This window comes from Pterocles gutturalis, unplaced genomic scaffold (assembly GCF_000699245.1).
Source record: "Pterocles gutturalis isolate BGI_N339 unplaced genomic scaffold, ASM69924v1 scaffold20954, whole genome shotgun sequence".
In the NCBI taxonomy this organism is placed as follows: Eukaryota; Metazoa; Chordata; class Aves; order Pterocliformes; family Pteroclidae; genus Pterocles; species Pterocles gutturalis.
The window spans coordinates 54,049-70,245 of NW_010128759.1; the positions used below are offsets into that span (position 1 = coordinate 54,049).

A 16,197-nucleotide genomic window follows, 5' to 3' on the forward strand; every position below is an offset into this window, starting at 1 on the left:
TTGCAGGCAGGAAAAAGAAAGGGTCCGTCCTCACTTGTGTTGGGGAGGTTGTTTCCTAGAATTGCCAGTGACATGGATCCACGGAATTGTTCCTCTCCAACTAGCTGCTTTGGCAGGCAGCTGGCTTTTTGAATACACACTCTTTTTTACAGATGTACCTGGCAGCAGGCACCAGAAAATTGCAGTGGTCATAATGATCCAGAGCTTATCCAGATGCCTGTCTGGCTGCTGCCCACTGAGTCAAAACCTCACTTGTTAATTCTGTGGCTCTGCAGCCTTCATCAGTAAGGTTCTGCCTTTTCATCCAAAAAGCTGATAGCTCAGAGCTGCAGCAGCAATGTTTTTAATCTAGTCTTTTCTTTACAAAGACTATATTTCTAACCACTTTCCGGGAGAGTTTTGTTCAAAAGACTATCACTAGGCCACGTGGTGTCCTCCAAAGTCATGGTTCAATACCAACCTATGTGACAGGAGCCTTAACCCTGACCTGCTGGTCTGATACCCTGAGAAGGAAGATACGCATGGTATGTCTCTTTGTAATGTGTTGCTGCAGTGCCATTTTCCTGAGAGACACTGTGCAAAAAACTCCTTTCCCCCATGAGGAGCAAGGGTGACTTTGGCAGCCAAGTTGAAACATCAAGACAGTAGAATATTCTGTAATGGTAGAAGATTAAAAGACAGCATCAAAAATTATGCCTGCCTTGATTCATACCCTTATTGACTCACCACAGAGCCTCTTAGAGGGATCAGCCTGGGGTTGAAGAGCAGTGGCTTACAGCATACTGCTGTAATTCGGTGGTAGTAGCGTGCATGGGAAAGTTATTGGGCGTTCCGTCATTCTCACACATAACTCGGTAGTACCTGCTGTTGACTCGTTTCTAATCATGTCTTCCAGGAAGAGCAGCTACTTATCCTGGGAGAGTTGCCCACACCCTGTTTTAGTCTGGTATAGTCCTTAGCACAACATGTCATTCGTAACACCAGGCCCTCCGCAATCACACAGCCCAGGATAGCAGCGCCATGCTCACTGTTCCTCCAGTTGTGTTCTCAGTGCCTCACCAGCCTTCAAAATCAGTTTGGAAATCTGTACTCCCCAGGCAGCACTACAATAACCTGTTTGGAGGGACCTGTATACCATCTGTCACTGCTTGAAGAGGTTGTGAACAAACTGTGAATCTTGGAGTTTTCGAGTAAATTCTCTGTGCTAGCATTCAAAGCCAAATTCAAAATGTTATTGACAGCAGATTGGCACTAGAATTACAATAACATGTGGGACAGTAAGGGAAAAGGTGTGTAACAGTTACACTATCACTGTCCAAGTGCACAATTGCAGACATGACACACCCTTCAAAATCCAGATGGATGTGGAGAAATATTTTTGCTACCAGGCAATCGCTGGGTAATAAAATAGCAGATGATCCAGCTCCTAGACATGAGACCATGTGCATTCAGGCCTCATGTTACCTACTATTGAAATGTCTCCCTATTGAAGATCATTAGTGAGAGCCCACTTACTATGGAAATTATATCCCAGGCACTGACAAAGCTCGTTATTACTGCTCTAACGCCATTCACTCAGATTGATTTATCATATACAGGTAGGTAGAACTATATCCTCTTTATGTTGCTTAGTTATGTTTAGTGTGGGAATCAGTATCACATTCCCCTCTCGCTGCCGTACAGTGTTCTTATACCTCTGGTGATTATCCTTGGCTCCCAGCACAAGGGCTATTAAACAGCTCAGTAGTGTCCCTAATTAGCAGAGGCATCAAGTTAGCAAAGTAAAACATCTCTATCACTTCAAGCATTTTTGCAATTATAAAAACTGTGAAGCTGGAATTTTCTATATTCAGTGACTGTACCAATTGCCATCTACATATTTGACTTTACAAAAGATCTTTTATTTCTTCTGTTCAGTTCAGCCCTTTGCAGCAAAGCTTTATAATACCTCTGAAACAATTCAACAGTAGTTGTCAAACCTGCTTCAATTAAGAGTTGAATGGTTCTGAATCTGAAGTGCATAAATATATTGCAAGTGCTTCAGAGATGCACGAATCACCAAATTGTGGGTGTACAGCTGAATAAAATGTCACATTCTGTACAGAACAGTTTTATAAAAATACCGTCAACTTCTCATATTAAATACAATTAATGTTAGCAATATGGCAAGGGACTTCCTTGGATGGAGAAATTACAAATCAGAGAAAAAAATACTTGCTTGTATAAATAGAAAATATCAGCAAATGGCAGGTCAGTGTTAGTTTATATATAATATATGCAGTCTATTGTTCATTCAGAAAGCTTTCAAGATATGTCCAATACATTGAGCTTGTCTGTCACTGAAATGGACAAAATCTGCCAAGAGAAATACAGAAACTGTTTGATAGCATTTTATGCATTTTAGATAGACACTAATGAGTCAGGTACCAAAAGGAGAACATTTTGAAAATTGGTGGGAGGCTATTTTCATACATTTCATCTGGAAGTTGACCCCCATTACTGCAGAATTTTTCTAGACAAGCTGTAGGTTGCCGACAGAATTCCCTGTCTGAGGTAAGGCGTGCAAAAGCATGGTCACACAGTGTTTCATTGCGTGTGGATTTGAGAGGAAGAACATCTTTGTATTCTTAGCCAAAATTGGAACCTGCAGTGCGGCTGCTGAATTTTAATTTCAGAATAAACAGTTGAGCTCCAAGTCTGCAGAAATCTCACTGAGTGATGCAGTTCTGACAGGTCTCTCACCACACATCATGCCATTAGGCTTTGCTGTAATAGGAACAAACATGCTTATATGCCAATATTGTCAGGTGCTTTCAGTTGCTGGAAACAAGTTTTCTCCAAACTAGGAGTGACTTGAAAAAAGAGTTTTCTCTGATTTCGTCTTTCATTTACCAAAAAAATCATTATTTGCAGATTTCTAGAGACAAATTTTTTTTTGAATTTTTTATTTTGTAGTCATTAAAACCTTATTTATTGTACCATTTGAAGATAATCTCTCATCTATAAGCTTACAGAAAGCAAATCAAGAGCTCCAGAGTTAAAACAGAATTGTTGCTGCTTGTAAAAGGTAAATAGATAAATAAGGCTGCCCCCACCATTACTGAAGTCTAAAAATATACAGCATTTTAGGGATAGCTGTTTCCAGATGGTGTCATTTTAAGGTCAGTTTTCATTTTAAATCTTGAATAGGATTAGGTACAGTAGATCATTAATCATGCTTTACAATAGTCATCACGGTAACAAAAAATCATAAAAGCCAAAATTTACATGTTGTGCCAACTTGGATTTTTGGTTTCAAACATTTATGAAGCAACAATCAATCTTTTTCTCCTCATTTATTAAAGAGAAAGTATTGTCAGGCAGTTCATTGATCACTTACTAGGCAAAGTGAAAATTGCCTGTGATTAGTCAGTGAATAGTCTGAGCTGAAGTGTCCTGTTGTACAATGATTTACCCCAAATACTAGGAAGTAATACAGTTAAAAACAAAGTGGCAACATGAATGTTTATAATTCTTACAATGTGTAGATATGTTAAAGTTCTCCATCTTGAGCAGAGGCAGAAGTTAAGTAGTTTTCTTTTGTAAGGAATATTAAGGTACAGTGTCCATTCAGTTAGATGCTGTTCTGCTTCAAAAATATTTGCAACACAACAAATATCAATTCCCATCTGGTACATTCTTCTATATGTTTTCCCCTTTGACCAAGCTACTAAACATATGAAATGTGCTTGGCCAAGATTTGATTTCCTGACAAAATGAAACCTCATATCCCATTAAACTTAGCCCACAAGCTCTGTGTCCTTTTTATTTTCTCATCCATCTTTTGGAACTCTATGCTTAAATATCGTTGTTGTATTTTTCCTTACCATATAACCCTTTAGCTGTTTATGAAGCAGCTATATTATATAAAGTTTTTCTGTCTTATTTAAATGCAGCTGGTTGTTATTAGAAACTGAATTGAAAAGTTTGGATAACTGGTAGTATGCAATGGATTAAATGGGTAGAGAAATAACATTGATTAGTCATGTGTGTCATAGCTACCACTTGTGTGATACCGGTTGGTGTTAATTACATTTGTTAATGTTATTTGCAGTCAACAAGACTTTTGCAAGTTACATTTTTCATCTTTTCTATTCAAAAAATACTTTTAGTATTTTCTAGTCAATGTGTGTCCAATCACGATTAATTTGATGGCTGTAAAAGTATTTGAAAATCTGATACTTGTATTAGCAGCATCCTGTATGCATGCTGTATTTATCAGGTGTGTGCAAGAGTTAAATTTGTGGCTCTTTTTCAGGTTTTTGTTGAATATCTCTGCAGTGAGGCATTAGACCATAAGGTTTTGAATTTTTCTTCTTTAGATTAAAGCAATTCCTGTTTATAGCAGCTATGCAGAGTCAGCATTGACTGGTGTTTAATTCTCAGAAATAGTAAGGATGGAGCTTCTGGTTGCTTTTGTGAAAGTGAGTCTATGAGTATCAAAATGTGTTGGTAGTTTTTCATCTGATCTGTGTGTAATTTGTAGATTACTGGAGTGAGAGTGATAAGGAAGAAGCTGACACTCCATCGACACCCAAACAAGACAGCCCACCACCCCCGTACGACACATACCCACGACCTCCTTCAGTAAGTCACCTGCGACTGTCTACAGGAATGACTACATAAAGTGTCACTTTTACCTTTCTCCTGCTTAAAAGCATGTGCATGCACACATTAGGGAACTCTCCAGTATATTATTTGAGTCAGTACTTGACTTAAAGCATTCGTTAAGTAACATGCATCCCTAACTTCAACAGCCGTCATTGCTGTTTCCACTGCTGCATAGGGAACACAGATTTATAATCCCCATTTCTGTGCAAAATGAATTAAGTTACAGAATTCTTTCTTCCTGTTTTTTGTTCATGATGGACCCCTACTCATCGATGCTATCCCCTACTGCCCCCTTACCGTCTTCTCTGACAAAATGTTATTACCTCAGTAACAACATAGACTCTTCTTTAAGGCACAACAGTTGTGCTGTGAAGCTTTACAGTAACAAATTACACTCAAATTTCCACAGAAATGCCAATATAAAAATATCCTGTCTTATATCCCAAACAGTGATACCAGTTGTTCTGTTGTGAACAAGTAGGTTTCTCTATAAATTAGAACAAAAGGGGATTTTATTTTTTTCTTCTTGAAGCAGCTGTTGCTATAAAACCAGAGTATGGACTTCTAACTTACTCTGCACTGGCAATTTTAATTTTCATATCCATATACTCAGACAATGTTAACTAATATATCTTACTTGAATATAGTTCATAAAATGCAAAAATTTGGATTGAAAAAATGGGAAAGTCTGGGGAAAGAGAGTGTTCATGATGTTTAATCTGAATGCAATACTTTATCTTCCAAAATCATAGATCTTTGAACTACATGGAAGCACTGCAAAGATGATGCCAAAGAAATTTTTAGCAAGATAGGATGACAACAGGCATTTGGGTGACATTTTTAAGATTTTTAATGGACCAGGCACATCTATGTCTTCCTCTATGTCTTCCATAGTGCCATATTCTGCAAAGTTTTCTGTAAATAATTGTGTTGGCTTATTTTATAGACTGAGGGACATAGTAAGGATACTTACTAAGTATTAGTATTTAGGCCACAGGTGGGACATGTGTAGATGCGTGCATGCCTTAAAGTTATGATCGGGACGGGCTAATCAGGTAAGTTTGTGCCCTCTTGCTAAACTGGGTGCCATCAGGGACAATGAAAAGTACGTGGTTATTGCGAGGCCTTGGTCTACATTAATCTGAAGTTTGTTCCATCACTGACATTGTAGATGAGCTGCACAAGCCCTTATGTGGAGCCAAAACACAGCCGACTCTCATCCACGGAGACCTCCCAGTCGCAGTCCTCACACGAGGAGTTTCGCCCAGAGGCGGCGGGGAGTGCCACTGACTCACCCGTGCGCAAGACAGCAAGCCAGCGGCGCTCCTGGCAGGACCTCATAGAGACGCCACTGACGAGCTCAGGACTCCACTACCTGCAGACGCTGCCGCTGGAGGACTCTGTGTTCTCCGAAGCGGCCGTGGTCTCCCCCGAGCACCGGCGGCAGTCGACCTTGCCCACCCAGAAGTGCCACCTGCAAGATCACTATGGCCCCTTCCCCCTCGTGGAAGGTGAGCGGATGCAAGTGCTGAATGGGAATGGGGGAAAGCCCCGAAGTTTCACTCTGCCTCGGGATAGCGGCTTCAACCACTGCTGCCAGAGCCTTTCTGTTGGTGCTGCTGATCACCATGAAGAAGTGCAGCAGAAGGAGGTGGAGGAGGAGGAGGAAGAGGAAGGCAAAGCAGCAGAAGAAAACCAGGAAGATAAAAGTAAGTATGGGCTATTTCTGTGGCTTTTCAAGAGTCCTGTTCATGTAACATAGAGGTTGTTTTTCCTTTTTTCTTGTCAAAAAACCCCAACAGTCTTTCAACATCTCCCATGTTTTAACAGGTCCCTCTTGTCACACACCTCGTTGATCTGCCTTTTAAGTCTTAATAATCAAGAGTTCTGCGTGACCTCTCATGATCACCAGACACTTCCCTGTAGGCTGGTCACCAGTTATGTCCTACTAGTAATTTTTAGGTATAAATGGATTTTGCTTCCATGCTTTCTTCACACTTCACTTGCACAGTATCCTCCCCCACTGGCACATGTGTATCTCAAGACATACTTAGCAAGATTTCTAGCCAACCCCATCTGGGTTGTAAAAAACACTTGGTAATCCCTGGAGTGTAGGTCAGGTTGTGATTGTGTAGAATCCAGGTAGGCAGGAAACAAGACAGCCTAGAAGCTGTTAGAAGGTGGAAAAAAGGGAATATTTTCCCCAGTTCCTCACCTTGTGACTTGGAGAGAAGTTCAAAAAAACAAAAAAAATTGATAGAGAACAGCTATGTGACCAGTGGGCCTTAAAATCAGAACACTGAGTAACTGTCTTTTGCATGGCACATTAACTCCATAGATATTAGTGCTACTTGTCAAAAATAATCCAAATAAACAGGAATTGGAGAAGGTCCCTGCTCCTCCTGAACATGTGAACACATTTCTGTGTCTGTTTCATACTCTGTCCTTCACTGTCATTTATGGAACGTCTCAGCTTGTGTTGCTGGCAAAGTTGAGTTCACACCCAAGTTGTATGGTCAGTCAACAAAGCCTGCATCCATGAATTGTGGGGTTCTGCTGCAATCAAGCTGTAGTGGCAAGAAAGGCAGGATGACCTCTGAAACTCTCAAAGGATCTGTGCTGTCTGGTTCCTTCAAATTCATTTTTTTCACTGCAGTAAAGAAGTATAAAAATGGTAAAGAGATAGAAAAGGGTAATGAAAGCTTTGGATAATTAATGTCCTGCCTAACTTAATTCATTAAGGTTAGCACTTTTGAGCATTAAAATTAATAGGGACGTTATTTAGTCTGCCTAGGAGAGTTCAACAGTTTCCCATTGCTCTTATGCTTTAGTCAGTAGGTTCTAAGCACCTCAAATTTTTGACTTTGAGAAAACTGTGATTTCTTTACCACATATTAAATTTGGTGCCATTAAAAGTTTAAAAAGGCATGATTCCAGCTGCGTTCATGCATGACACTTTCCAAAAACCCCATACATTTATTAGGGTAATATTAGACTCTTACTGACTGTGAAATGAAGCTGTCTAATTAACAGGGTTAAATTTCATCAGCCATGCAGACTGTTTTATCCTATATTTAGCCTTCAATTTTAGTTCTCAAATGGGTTTTTACTGACAGCATTATAAAAAAAATTTTTTTTAAATTCCTCATAGTCAATGAAAAGGGTCAGGGAGACTTCCCACTGGAGTTCCTGTGCTGTTTGGGCATTACTCAGAGATACTGTTGCAGGGCCTAAGTTAGGTGTTTTAAATCTCAATTTTAATGCTTTTGGGTTCCTGGTTGTAACATTTTATATCATACAATACCAATAAAGGGCTCGCGCTTGATTTAACAGGCCAGAACTTGGGCTCTTCTCCATCTTTCAATACCAATTTCCAAAAAGGGAGAAAAAAGTTTAATTTTTGCAGTGGTCTCCCTGTGTACATGTACTTTTATTTTTCTTTGAGGAGATTCTCTTGGTTGAAACTTCAACAGGAGGTTGGTTTTGAGACATTAATGACCAGCTAGACAAGTAAGGTGCTCATGGTGAATTATTGACCATGAAGTTATAAAACCAGAAAGAAAATACTGTTTAGTCTGTTGAAAAGTTTTAGTGTTGAATTGCTTGTTGCTATGGCTGCAATGTTCTGTTTGCAATGCTGGCTTTTTCCAATGCCCTTACCAGTAAAAGGTGGGAGGGATTTCGTGCAACTCGTGTTCTTAAGTGCAAAATCCAGTTTCTGACCTGAGAGTTTCGCTTATAACTGCTAAGTCTGCTAAGAGGATGGGTGGCCTTGTGTTTGCTACATCATTGCCCCCCTCACCTTCATTGCTCTGGGAAAACAAAACATTACAACTGGCTGAAGAAGGGGAATCCTCTCGCTTATAGAAATATTTTAACATCACCTTGAACCTTCCCTAATGTGGTATCAGATGAACCTTTGAAATGTGTTTATTTGCCTTACACATTTGTGGTCCTGACGTGGTTCTGAGCTCTTGGATGATTATATGTGTTCTTGTGTGTACATGTGTGTGCTTTAAAGCTTAATCATTCCTGTTGCTTTTTTGTGCGGAACAAGGAATGCAGCTCTTTTGCAGTTGTTGCTGTACAAGTCAAATGTCATTGCCAAAAGTTTGTTTTCTCAGCTTTTTGTTTTTACATTCCCACTTTTAAAACCTAGCAAAATGCAGTCTTGTTTTTTCCATCTTCTTTTGCAGAACTGTTTTCAAATTACCACACCACAAATTAGGAGTTCTATGCTTTTTTTCAGATGCTGTCCCCAGCTGCTATAATTTAACATAGTTCTGTTGACTTTCTACTAAAGCTTCACTGATTCGCAACAACTAAGCATCTGCTCTCTGTTAATCACTACTTTATGCTTTAAATAGATATTGCAAGACTTTACTGACACTGCAAATGTTTCTGTGTATCAGCTCTGCTGTAATGCCTAGATATATCATGGTAAACTGAAAATATGGGTTGTCCTTTCCTAGGTTTATCTGTTAGGACCTAACTTTGTTGTGTGTTCAGTTGCTTTTTTTGTCTCGTTATATCACATTAACATTGCACTGCTAATCTTTAAATGATTGTTTTATTACCGTAATTAAAATTACTTTTATGTAAATCATTTAGATGTTCCATATTTACATCATCTTGTAATGGTCTCTTGCTTTGTAATCAAAGACGATTTTCTTGGGATATTTGTGTTTGTCTGTGTGTTTGCTCCTGAAGCTATGAAAATGGCAAACAACATTCAGACCTGTGGCACCAAACATACCTCTTGCTGTGCTGTTCAGAGGCAGCCTGCATGTGGAAAGCAGGTCAATGGCTATGGCATTGCATTTCTGTGATTCAGGTGTGAAGGACAAGTTGGGCCTTTTTCAGGTTTGTCTTTTGCTAGTAGAAGGTAACAGAAGGAGATAGCTGTGCATCAGGGCACTGTGACCCCCTTCCCTTCTGGCTCCACCGCTGTCTGCGCTGTCTGTGTTTCAACAGATTTCACCTGTTAATGCCAAAGAACAGTTCTAGGATCTTCTTGGGAGACTGTTTCTACGTTTTGCCCCAGGAAAGCTTGTTTCATTTTTTTCTTTATTATTTGAAAGTATTTTTGATGGTGGTTCCTTCATTTTCAAAGACTTCTTTGGTTTGTGGGACAGTAACAGGAATTATTAAGGGTTTAGCATTTAAGAGAAGCAGATACTAGCTCTCTACAGGATGTACCTGGCTGTAGATCCCCCCTGGCTTGGCCACAGAAAAACCTGCACCTTTTTTCCATACTGCCTGAAAAAGTCTTTGGAGAGCAGTAGCATCCATGGGAGTCCTTGGTGCTGTCACCTGCCCAGACACTGCTGGGGCAGGAGCTCTGCTGCTGGCTCCACATGCTGCGGGGCTGGCCAGAGCAGTATTGGCACACCTCCCAGGGAACTCACACCTGGGACCTGCAACAGCGTGCAAGGGAGCGTTCCATCGTGTCGGCTCCATAAGATTTCTTCCGGAGTATGGACAGGAAAGCATTGATGGCTGTGTTTGAGTTTGAAAAGGTATTTGGAGCAGGAAGAAATCACTTAGATTGTCTTCCTACCATTTAGCCCTATTTCCTTCTTCATCATTCCTCATGTCTTCATTCTCTTGTAAGTTTTCTGTCCTTTTCCTGCCTTCTAAGTACTGCAATTCCTGCATGTGTGTTAGGGGGTTTTTTTTGTTGCTACCTCATCATCATAATTTTAGAGTATCATATACATAGGGTGGACAACTGTAACAAAGTCTTAAATAGATTTCAATAAACCAACTGTCCTTTTGGTGCAATTGAAGGGTGGCGGCCATTTGTTTGCTGCATTGATTTCCCCCCCACCCCCCCGCCCTGAGTGTTTACGAGCATAAGCCCTTGTTCAGGTTTGCAACATCTCCCAGCATCCCATGCTTAGTCCCACACAGTCTCATGAGTGCTGTTCCACAGGAACACAGTAGCCTCATGCACCAGTCTCTGAAACTTGGCCTTTAACCTTAAACCACTGAATACACTTGCCAAAGGCCTGGGCAGGAGCTGATGCTGTCATTTTGCAGCTCAGAGAGATGTCCAGCCCTTGCAAAGGATTTCAGGAAAGCTCCCCTTGATGTCAGTGAGAGCTAGTCACTGAAAAAAGATAGCAAATGTCCGCTTGTGCTGAGGTGACCAGCTTAGATAATTTTTTTTTTACAGTGAAAAAATTAGGAACCAGCAAGAGAATAATAAGAGAAACTAAGAGCAGTTTCTCCCACCCGACCTGCCAGTCGCAGAAATGAAATTCAAGGTGGCAGTGCTTTCCCAAATAGGACAGATGAGTTTAAGGAATCCTGTGACTAGCAACGAGTTTCACACACCATGCCCAAGAAGGTATGTCCATGGGACATCCTAGGTGGAATTTGCCTTCAAGAAGGCATAAAAGCTAGTAAAAAATGTACTCTGAATACAATCAGGTATTTCAAATTCTGAAATACAGGTACAGGGAGGCTTGCGTCTTTTTAGTGAGAGGACCCTAATGTGCAATACAAATGGTACCTCTCAGAAAGATCAATGTTTGCTAATTAAACACTATGTTACGAAGTGATACACTGTGTACCACTTCTAGGTTTTGCTTCTCTGACTTTTGGATAGGGTGTCTTTTCACTTTGGCAGGGTTTAGGCAACAGTGAAACATGGGAGTCGGGATGAATAATGCATAAAGCCTGGATTGCATGCACTGGAGTTGATGGGGATTTGTGTCTGAAATTAACAGGGCGGTTTGCTTTTCTGACAGCCTCTTTCCATTTTAGAGAGGACACCATTAGTAGTGTCCTGTCACCTGACCACCTAGTTAGTTTTATTTGCGCCAAGAGGAAAGAGAGAAAACATTAAGATACCATATCTTCCCCTTTGGAATTATTCATGTTAGTAAAGGTGTGCATGCCTGGTAGTGTCTTAAATAAGCACAGCTATGTGAAATGACAAGTAATGTTTCACATTAGAAATATTCCTTATGAGGCTGGTGAATAGCACAAAGTACAGCACCCTCTGGGGTGCTAAGGAGGATGTTATTATAACTTACTGCATCCACTGTCAGTCCAGTACAAACCAGAACGTTTGCCAGGGTTGGGGTTTCTTTTTGGTCAACATCATTCTAGGCAGCACAGCCCATGCATGCTCAGACACTGAAGTAGACTAATGAAATTACTCCTGTTTCTGAGTTGTGTTTTTGTGATCTGACTTTTCATTTCTAATTCCCATTTGAGCCTCCCCATGGCATATGACTATGCATTTGCAATCCAGCATGCTCAGGACCGTCAGCGTTTTGTGCCTTGTATGCTGGCAGGAGACCTCCAGCCCTCCCACTGCCTCCAAGGTGCTACCTTTGCTGTTAACTCAACATGAGCTTGCCTAAAAATACTGCCTAGTTATGTTCAAAAATATGATCTTGAGACCGTGGGTTTATAGGGTTGAAGGGTAGCCTGCACTGCTTTGGTATGGATAGTTTATATATGTACAAGGAAATTCTCATCAGTGGCTCACAGTTTCAGGGAGGAAGGAACCATGGAAAACCAGCACAAGACAGTGGCTGCTGTATCATAGAATCATAGAATCATTAAGGTTGGAAAAGACCTCAAGGATCATCAAGTCCAAATGTCAACCCAACACCATCTAACTCACTAAACCATGTCCCTAAGCACCACATCTACACGTTTCTTGAACACCTCCAGGGATGGTGACTCCACCACTTCCCTGGGCAGCCTGTTCCAATGCCTGATCACTCTTTCAGTGAAGAAATTTTTCCTAATATCCAGCCTAAACCTCCCCTGGTGCAACTTGAGGCCATTTCCTCTTGTTCTATCACTTGTTACTTTAGAGAAGAGGCCAGCACCCACCTCACCACAACCTCCTTTCAGGTAGTTGTAGAGAGTGATAAGGTCTCCTCTCAGCCTCCTCTTCTCTAGACTAAACAACCCCAGCTCCCTCAGCCGCTCATCATAAGACCTGTGCTCCAGACCCTTCACCAGCTTCGTTGCCCTTCTCTGGACCTGCTCCAGCACCTCAATGTCCTTCTTGTGGTGAGGGCCCGAAAACTGAACACAGGATTCAAGGTGCGGCCTCACCAGTGCTGAGTACAGGGGCACAATCACTTCCTTTGTCCTGCTGGCCACACTATTTCTGATCACATGGTTTGCTTTTCAAAGTAAATGTTTTACATGCAAAATGTCTGGTGAAATGGCATGTCTTCACATACCCTTTTTTTTTTCTTTAACTAAACCATTTAGTGCTTCATTTGTCATAAGATCCAGTGAGATCCTATGAGAGCTGTTATATTTTAAAATGAATGGGTGGGAGGACAGCATCGCTGATAATCTAGGTTATGTCTCAGGCTAAACTTTTTTATGCTTGTTAAATGTTAAGATACATGTTTATCTGAATAGGAATTTCTATAAGCTTCCAGAAGCAACTGCATATTTGGGAAAACTGTCATCCCAAATAAGAGTTGCTTAATTATCTTCTAGATGCCATATATGTTTGTATGTTCAGCTGCATGTATAAAAATGTGGTTTAGACTATTTATTTTTTTAAATATTCATATGAAGACTAACTTGGATAAATAAGTACTGGGAGTAGGTATCTTCATTTTTGAGCATGTTCTTTAATTCAAAATTTATAAAATAAAGCTTTTCCAATTCTCATAAGAAACTCCATTATAGAAGTGGTTTTGTATTTTAGATAAAAATGATGGGATATCTGACATTTAAATTTCAGTTCGAGGGGAAAAAAATGCCCACTGTGTTTGAAAGCCAAATATTGAATTATTTGCTGAATAGCAATTCAGAAAGCAATATGGGCTGTCAACAAAAATAAAAGTAGTTTAATTTTATGAGTGTTAGTGTTTTTACATGCGAATACATTTTACCCAAAATATCCTGTTGCCAGATTTTAAATTTTAATTGATTTCAATTGCCCATGTTGCTAAAAATGTAAAGGAGAGGTGAACTCCTACTCTTATTTTGGTTTTAATAGCTTTGAGTGTCATTACCAACAAAGGTCATCTGCTTTTGCCTGAAATATATGGATTAAATGGTTTTTTTACAAGCACAAAAAATGCACAAGAGAATTTCTTACATGGCCATTCGTACAAATTTATTTTCTTCCAAAGTTTCCTCAATTCTGTTACTAAGTTGGTGGCTGTCAATGAAGCCGTGTTTCCAGAGACACCCTGGAGTTAGGTGGTAGAGCAAGGAATCTATGGATGTGAGAATATATTTCTGTTTTTTCTATGTTCTGCATGAACTCTCTTGCTAGGTGTTATGTAACCAAACTGGTTTGCCTTTAATTTTTCCATTTCTTGGTGTAAGCAAGCTCTGTCCCTGCCGCTGCCCTGTCTAAGCCTGGCTACAGAGATGCTGTGGCAGACCACTTCACAAGCAATACATGGAAGACTTCCAAGCCCTCTGGGGCTCTCTGTTTACCATACTAAAGGATATGTAATTGCTTCCCAGATTGTTGGCCTGCTATATCTCAATAGCAATATAAAAAAGCCTTGTTTTGTGCTTGCAGATTCCACCCCCTCAATTCCAAATGTGCTTTCATTCTGAAGTGTGCTATAGTCACATTTCTTAAATGAGGATATGTAGCTTCTTTCAAATTTTTTTGTATATAAAAAGGAAAATCAGACCTTTTTTTAAAAAGTTAACATATAGTTTCCCCTTAAAATGAGGGTTTTCCTTTCCCAACATTTACACTCACATTCGTTTTGATTTCAAACATGAAAAACATACATTGTTTTTAGTCATTTGCATAAATCTCCTCACTGAAACTCACTGAAAATTGTTTTAAAGACATTTTCAGGTTTGACCACTGCACAATACATGACGAAAACATTTTTTCCCTGGGATTTTTGCAGAACTGGGATAATTCCTCTTTGAGATGCAGCAGGGATTTAGCCTAATCTGAAAGTCTCTAAATTAAAAGGAAAGAGACACCTGCAGTGAAAGAAGTTAACCAGATATTTGTACATGAGAATGTTCTTTCAAAATGTATGATTTTAAAATTTTTAGCTTTCTTCAGAGATAAAAAAAAAAATAAAGCCCTTTCTATAATGATTAAATCAGAAGAATATGACCTGGTACCAGTCGGACTGGGAAAACAGAGGAGGACTAAAATCTTTTCTGATTTTATTTATTACATCTCCAGGTGGTACCATCTGCTGTCTGTGGTGCTCAAGTCTTTTCAAGGGAACTGTTAAAACATATGCAGGGATGAACTTGAGTCAGTAGTGTTTGGAAGGAAATGGGAGGGATGTAGTTTTATTAAACTACTACCATGCTGAACTTCTGTAGTGTCACTGTGTAAACACGCATTCTTGTTTAATTATTGTTTGTCGTGGGAAGCAGGATGAGATATTAAAGCCCTCAGTGTGAACAGTCAGCATACTGCTAGAATTTTTTTTGTTGGACAGGAGTCTCTGGAAGAGCCAAATTTGTTACAAAGCAGTTTGGTTTGTTTTAATCTATTCTTAAAAAATAAGTATTCGGAGTCCTTGGATTTAAGATGAAGATTGTCATGGAGGCCTATGAAATAAATGTTACAGGGCAATTTCTTGTGAATTGTCCTGTCATCCCAGCCCGGCCTTTGGCTGACTTTCCTTTCCTTTTCGCCACTTGCTACTGCTCCAGAGGGTCACAGATCTTGTGTATGTCATGTGTCCAACCTGCCAGCCCTATGCAACTTCCTTGGATACTCTTTGACAGCTAAAATGGCACTAGATGCTTATGTACTTACAGGGGGCCTACAGGAGAGATGGGGAGGCACTCTTTATCAGGGAGTGTAGTGGTAGGATGAGGGGTAACGGGTATAAGCTGAAAGAGAGTAAATTTAGATTGGATATTAAGAAGACATTTTTTCCTGTGAGGGTGGTGAGGCACTGGAACAGGTTGCCCAGCGAAGCTGTGGATGCCCCATCCCTGGAGGTGTTCAAGGCCAGGCTGGATGAGGCTTTGAGCAACCTGGTCTAGTGGAGGGTGTCCCTGCCCATGGCAGGGGGTTGGAACTAGATGACCTTAAAGGTCTCTTCCAACCCAAACCATCCTAAGGTTCTATGATTCTATGTTTTGGCATCTTAATTTCGTTACTTATTTCCTAACCCTTTCTACTACAGGAAGGCAGCATACGTAGGCTAAAATCTTGGCCCCTCCAAAGGCTCTGGTGAAGCTCTAGGTGTCCTGCACATGTCTTGGAGCCAGTGAGCTGGAAGTGAATTCAAGGGTTACTCAGTATAGCTCTGCCATCTAAATCTGGAGCCGCTATACCTACCAAATCTGTCCTTAAGCACCCCCAGCAGCGGGCATTCCTCATTCCCTCTGGACAATGCTTTTTGTCTTTGTTATGTTTGAAGGGATTTTTTTTTTTTTCCTCCTAACGGATATTGAATTGTTCCTTCTGCAATTTAAGCCTAGCATTTCCTTTCCTTTATGGCACAGAAAACAAAACTATTCCATTACAGCAGCTCTTTTTCAAGCTGAAAGGTTATTATGAAGGTTAATTTAGTTTTTCTCACAGATACTGTTTTTTAGGGT

At 40.2% G+C, this 16,197-nt stretch overlaps 1 protein-coding gene across 1 annotated transcript in view; it reads left to right on the plus strand.

The window, feature by feature from the left end:
- CNKSR2 (connector enhancer of kinase suppressor of Ras 2) overlaps positions 1-16,197 on the plus strand; it is a gene marked incomplete at its 5' end in the record, with an annotated part of 92,548 nt that overhangs the window by 44,920 nt on the left and 31,431 nt on the right. Inside the window, 2 exons of the mRNA XM_010079748.1 lie at positions 4,526-4,626; positions 5,822-6,359. Of these exons, the coding sequence (XP_010078050.1) occupies positions 4,526-4,626; positions 5,822-6,359 (639 nt within the window). The remainder of the gene's footprint in view (positions 1-4,525; positions 4,627-5,821; positions 6,360-16,197) is intronic.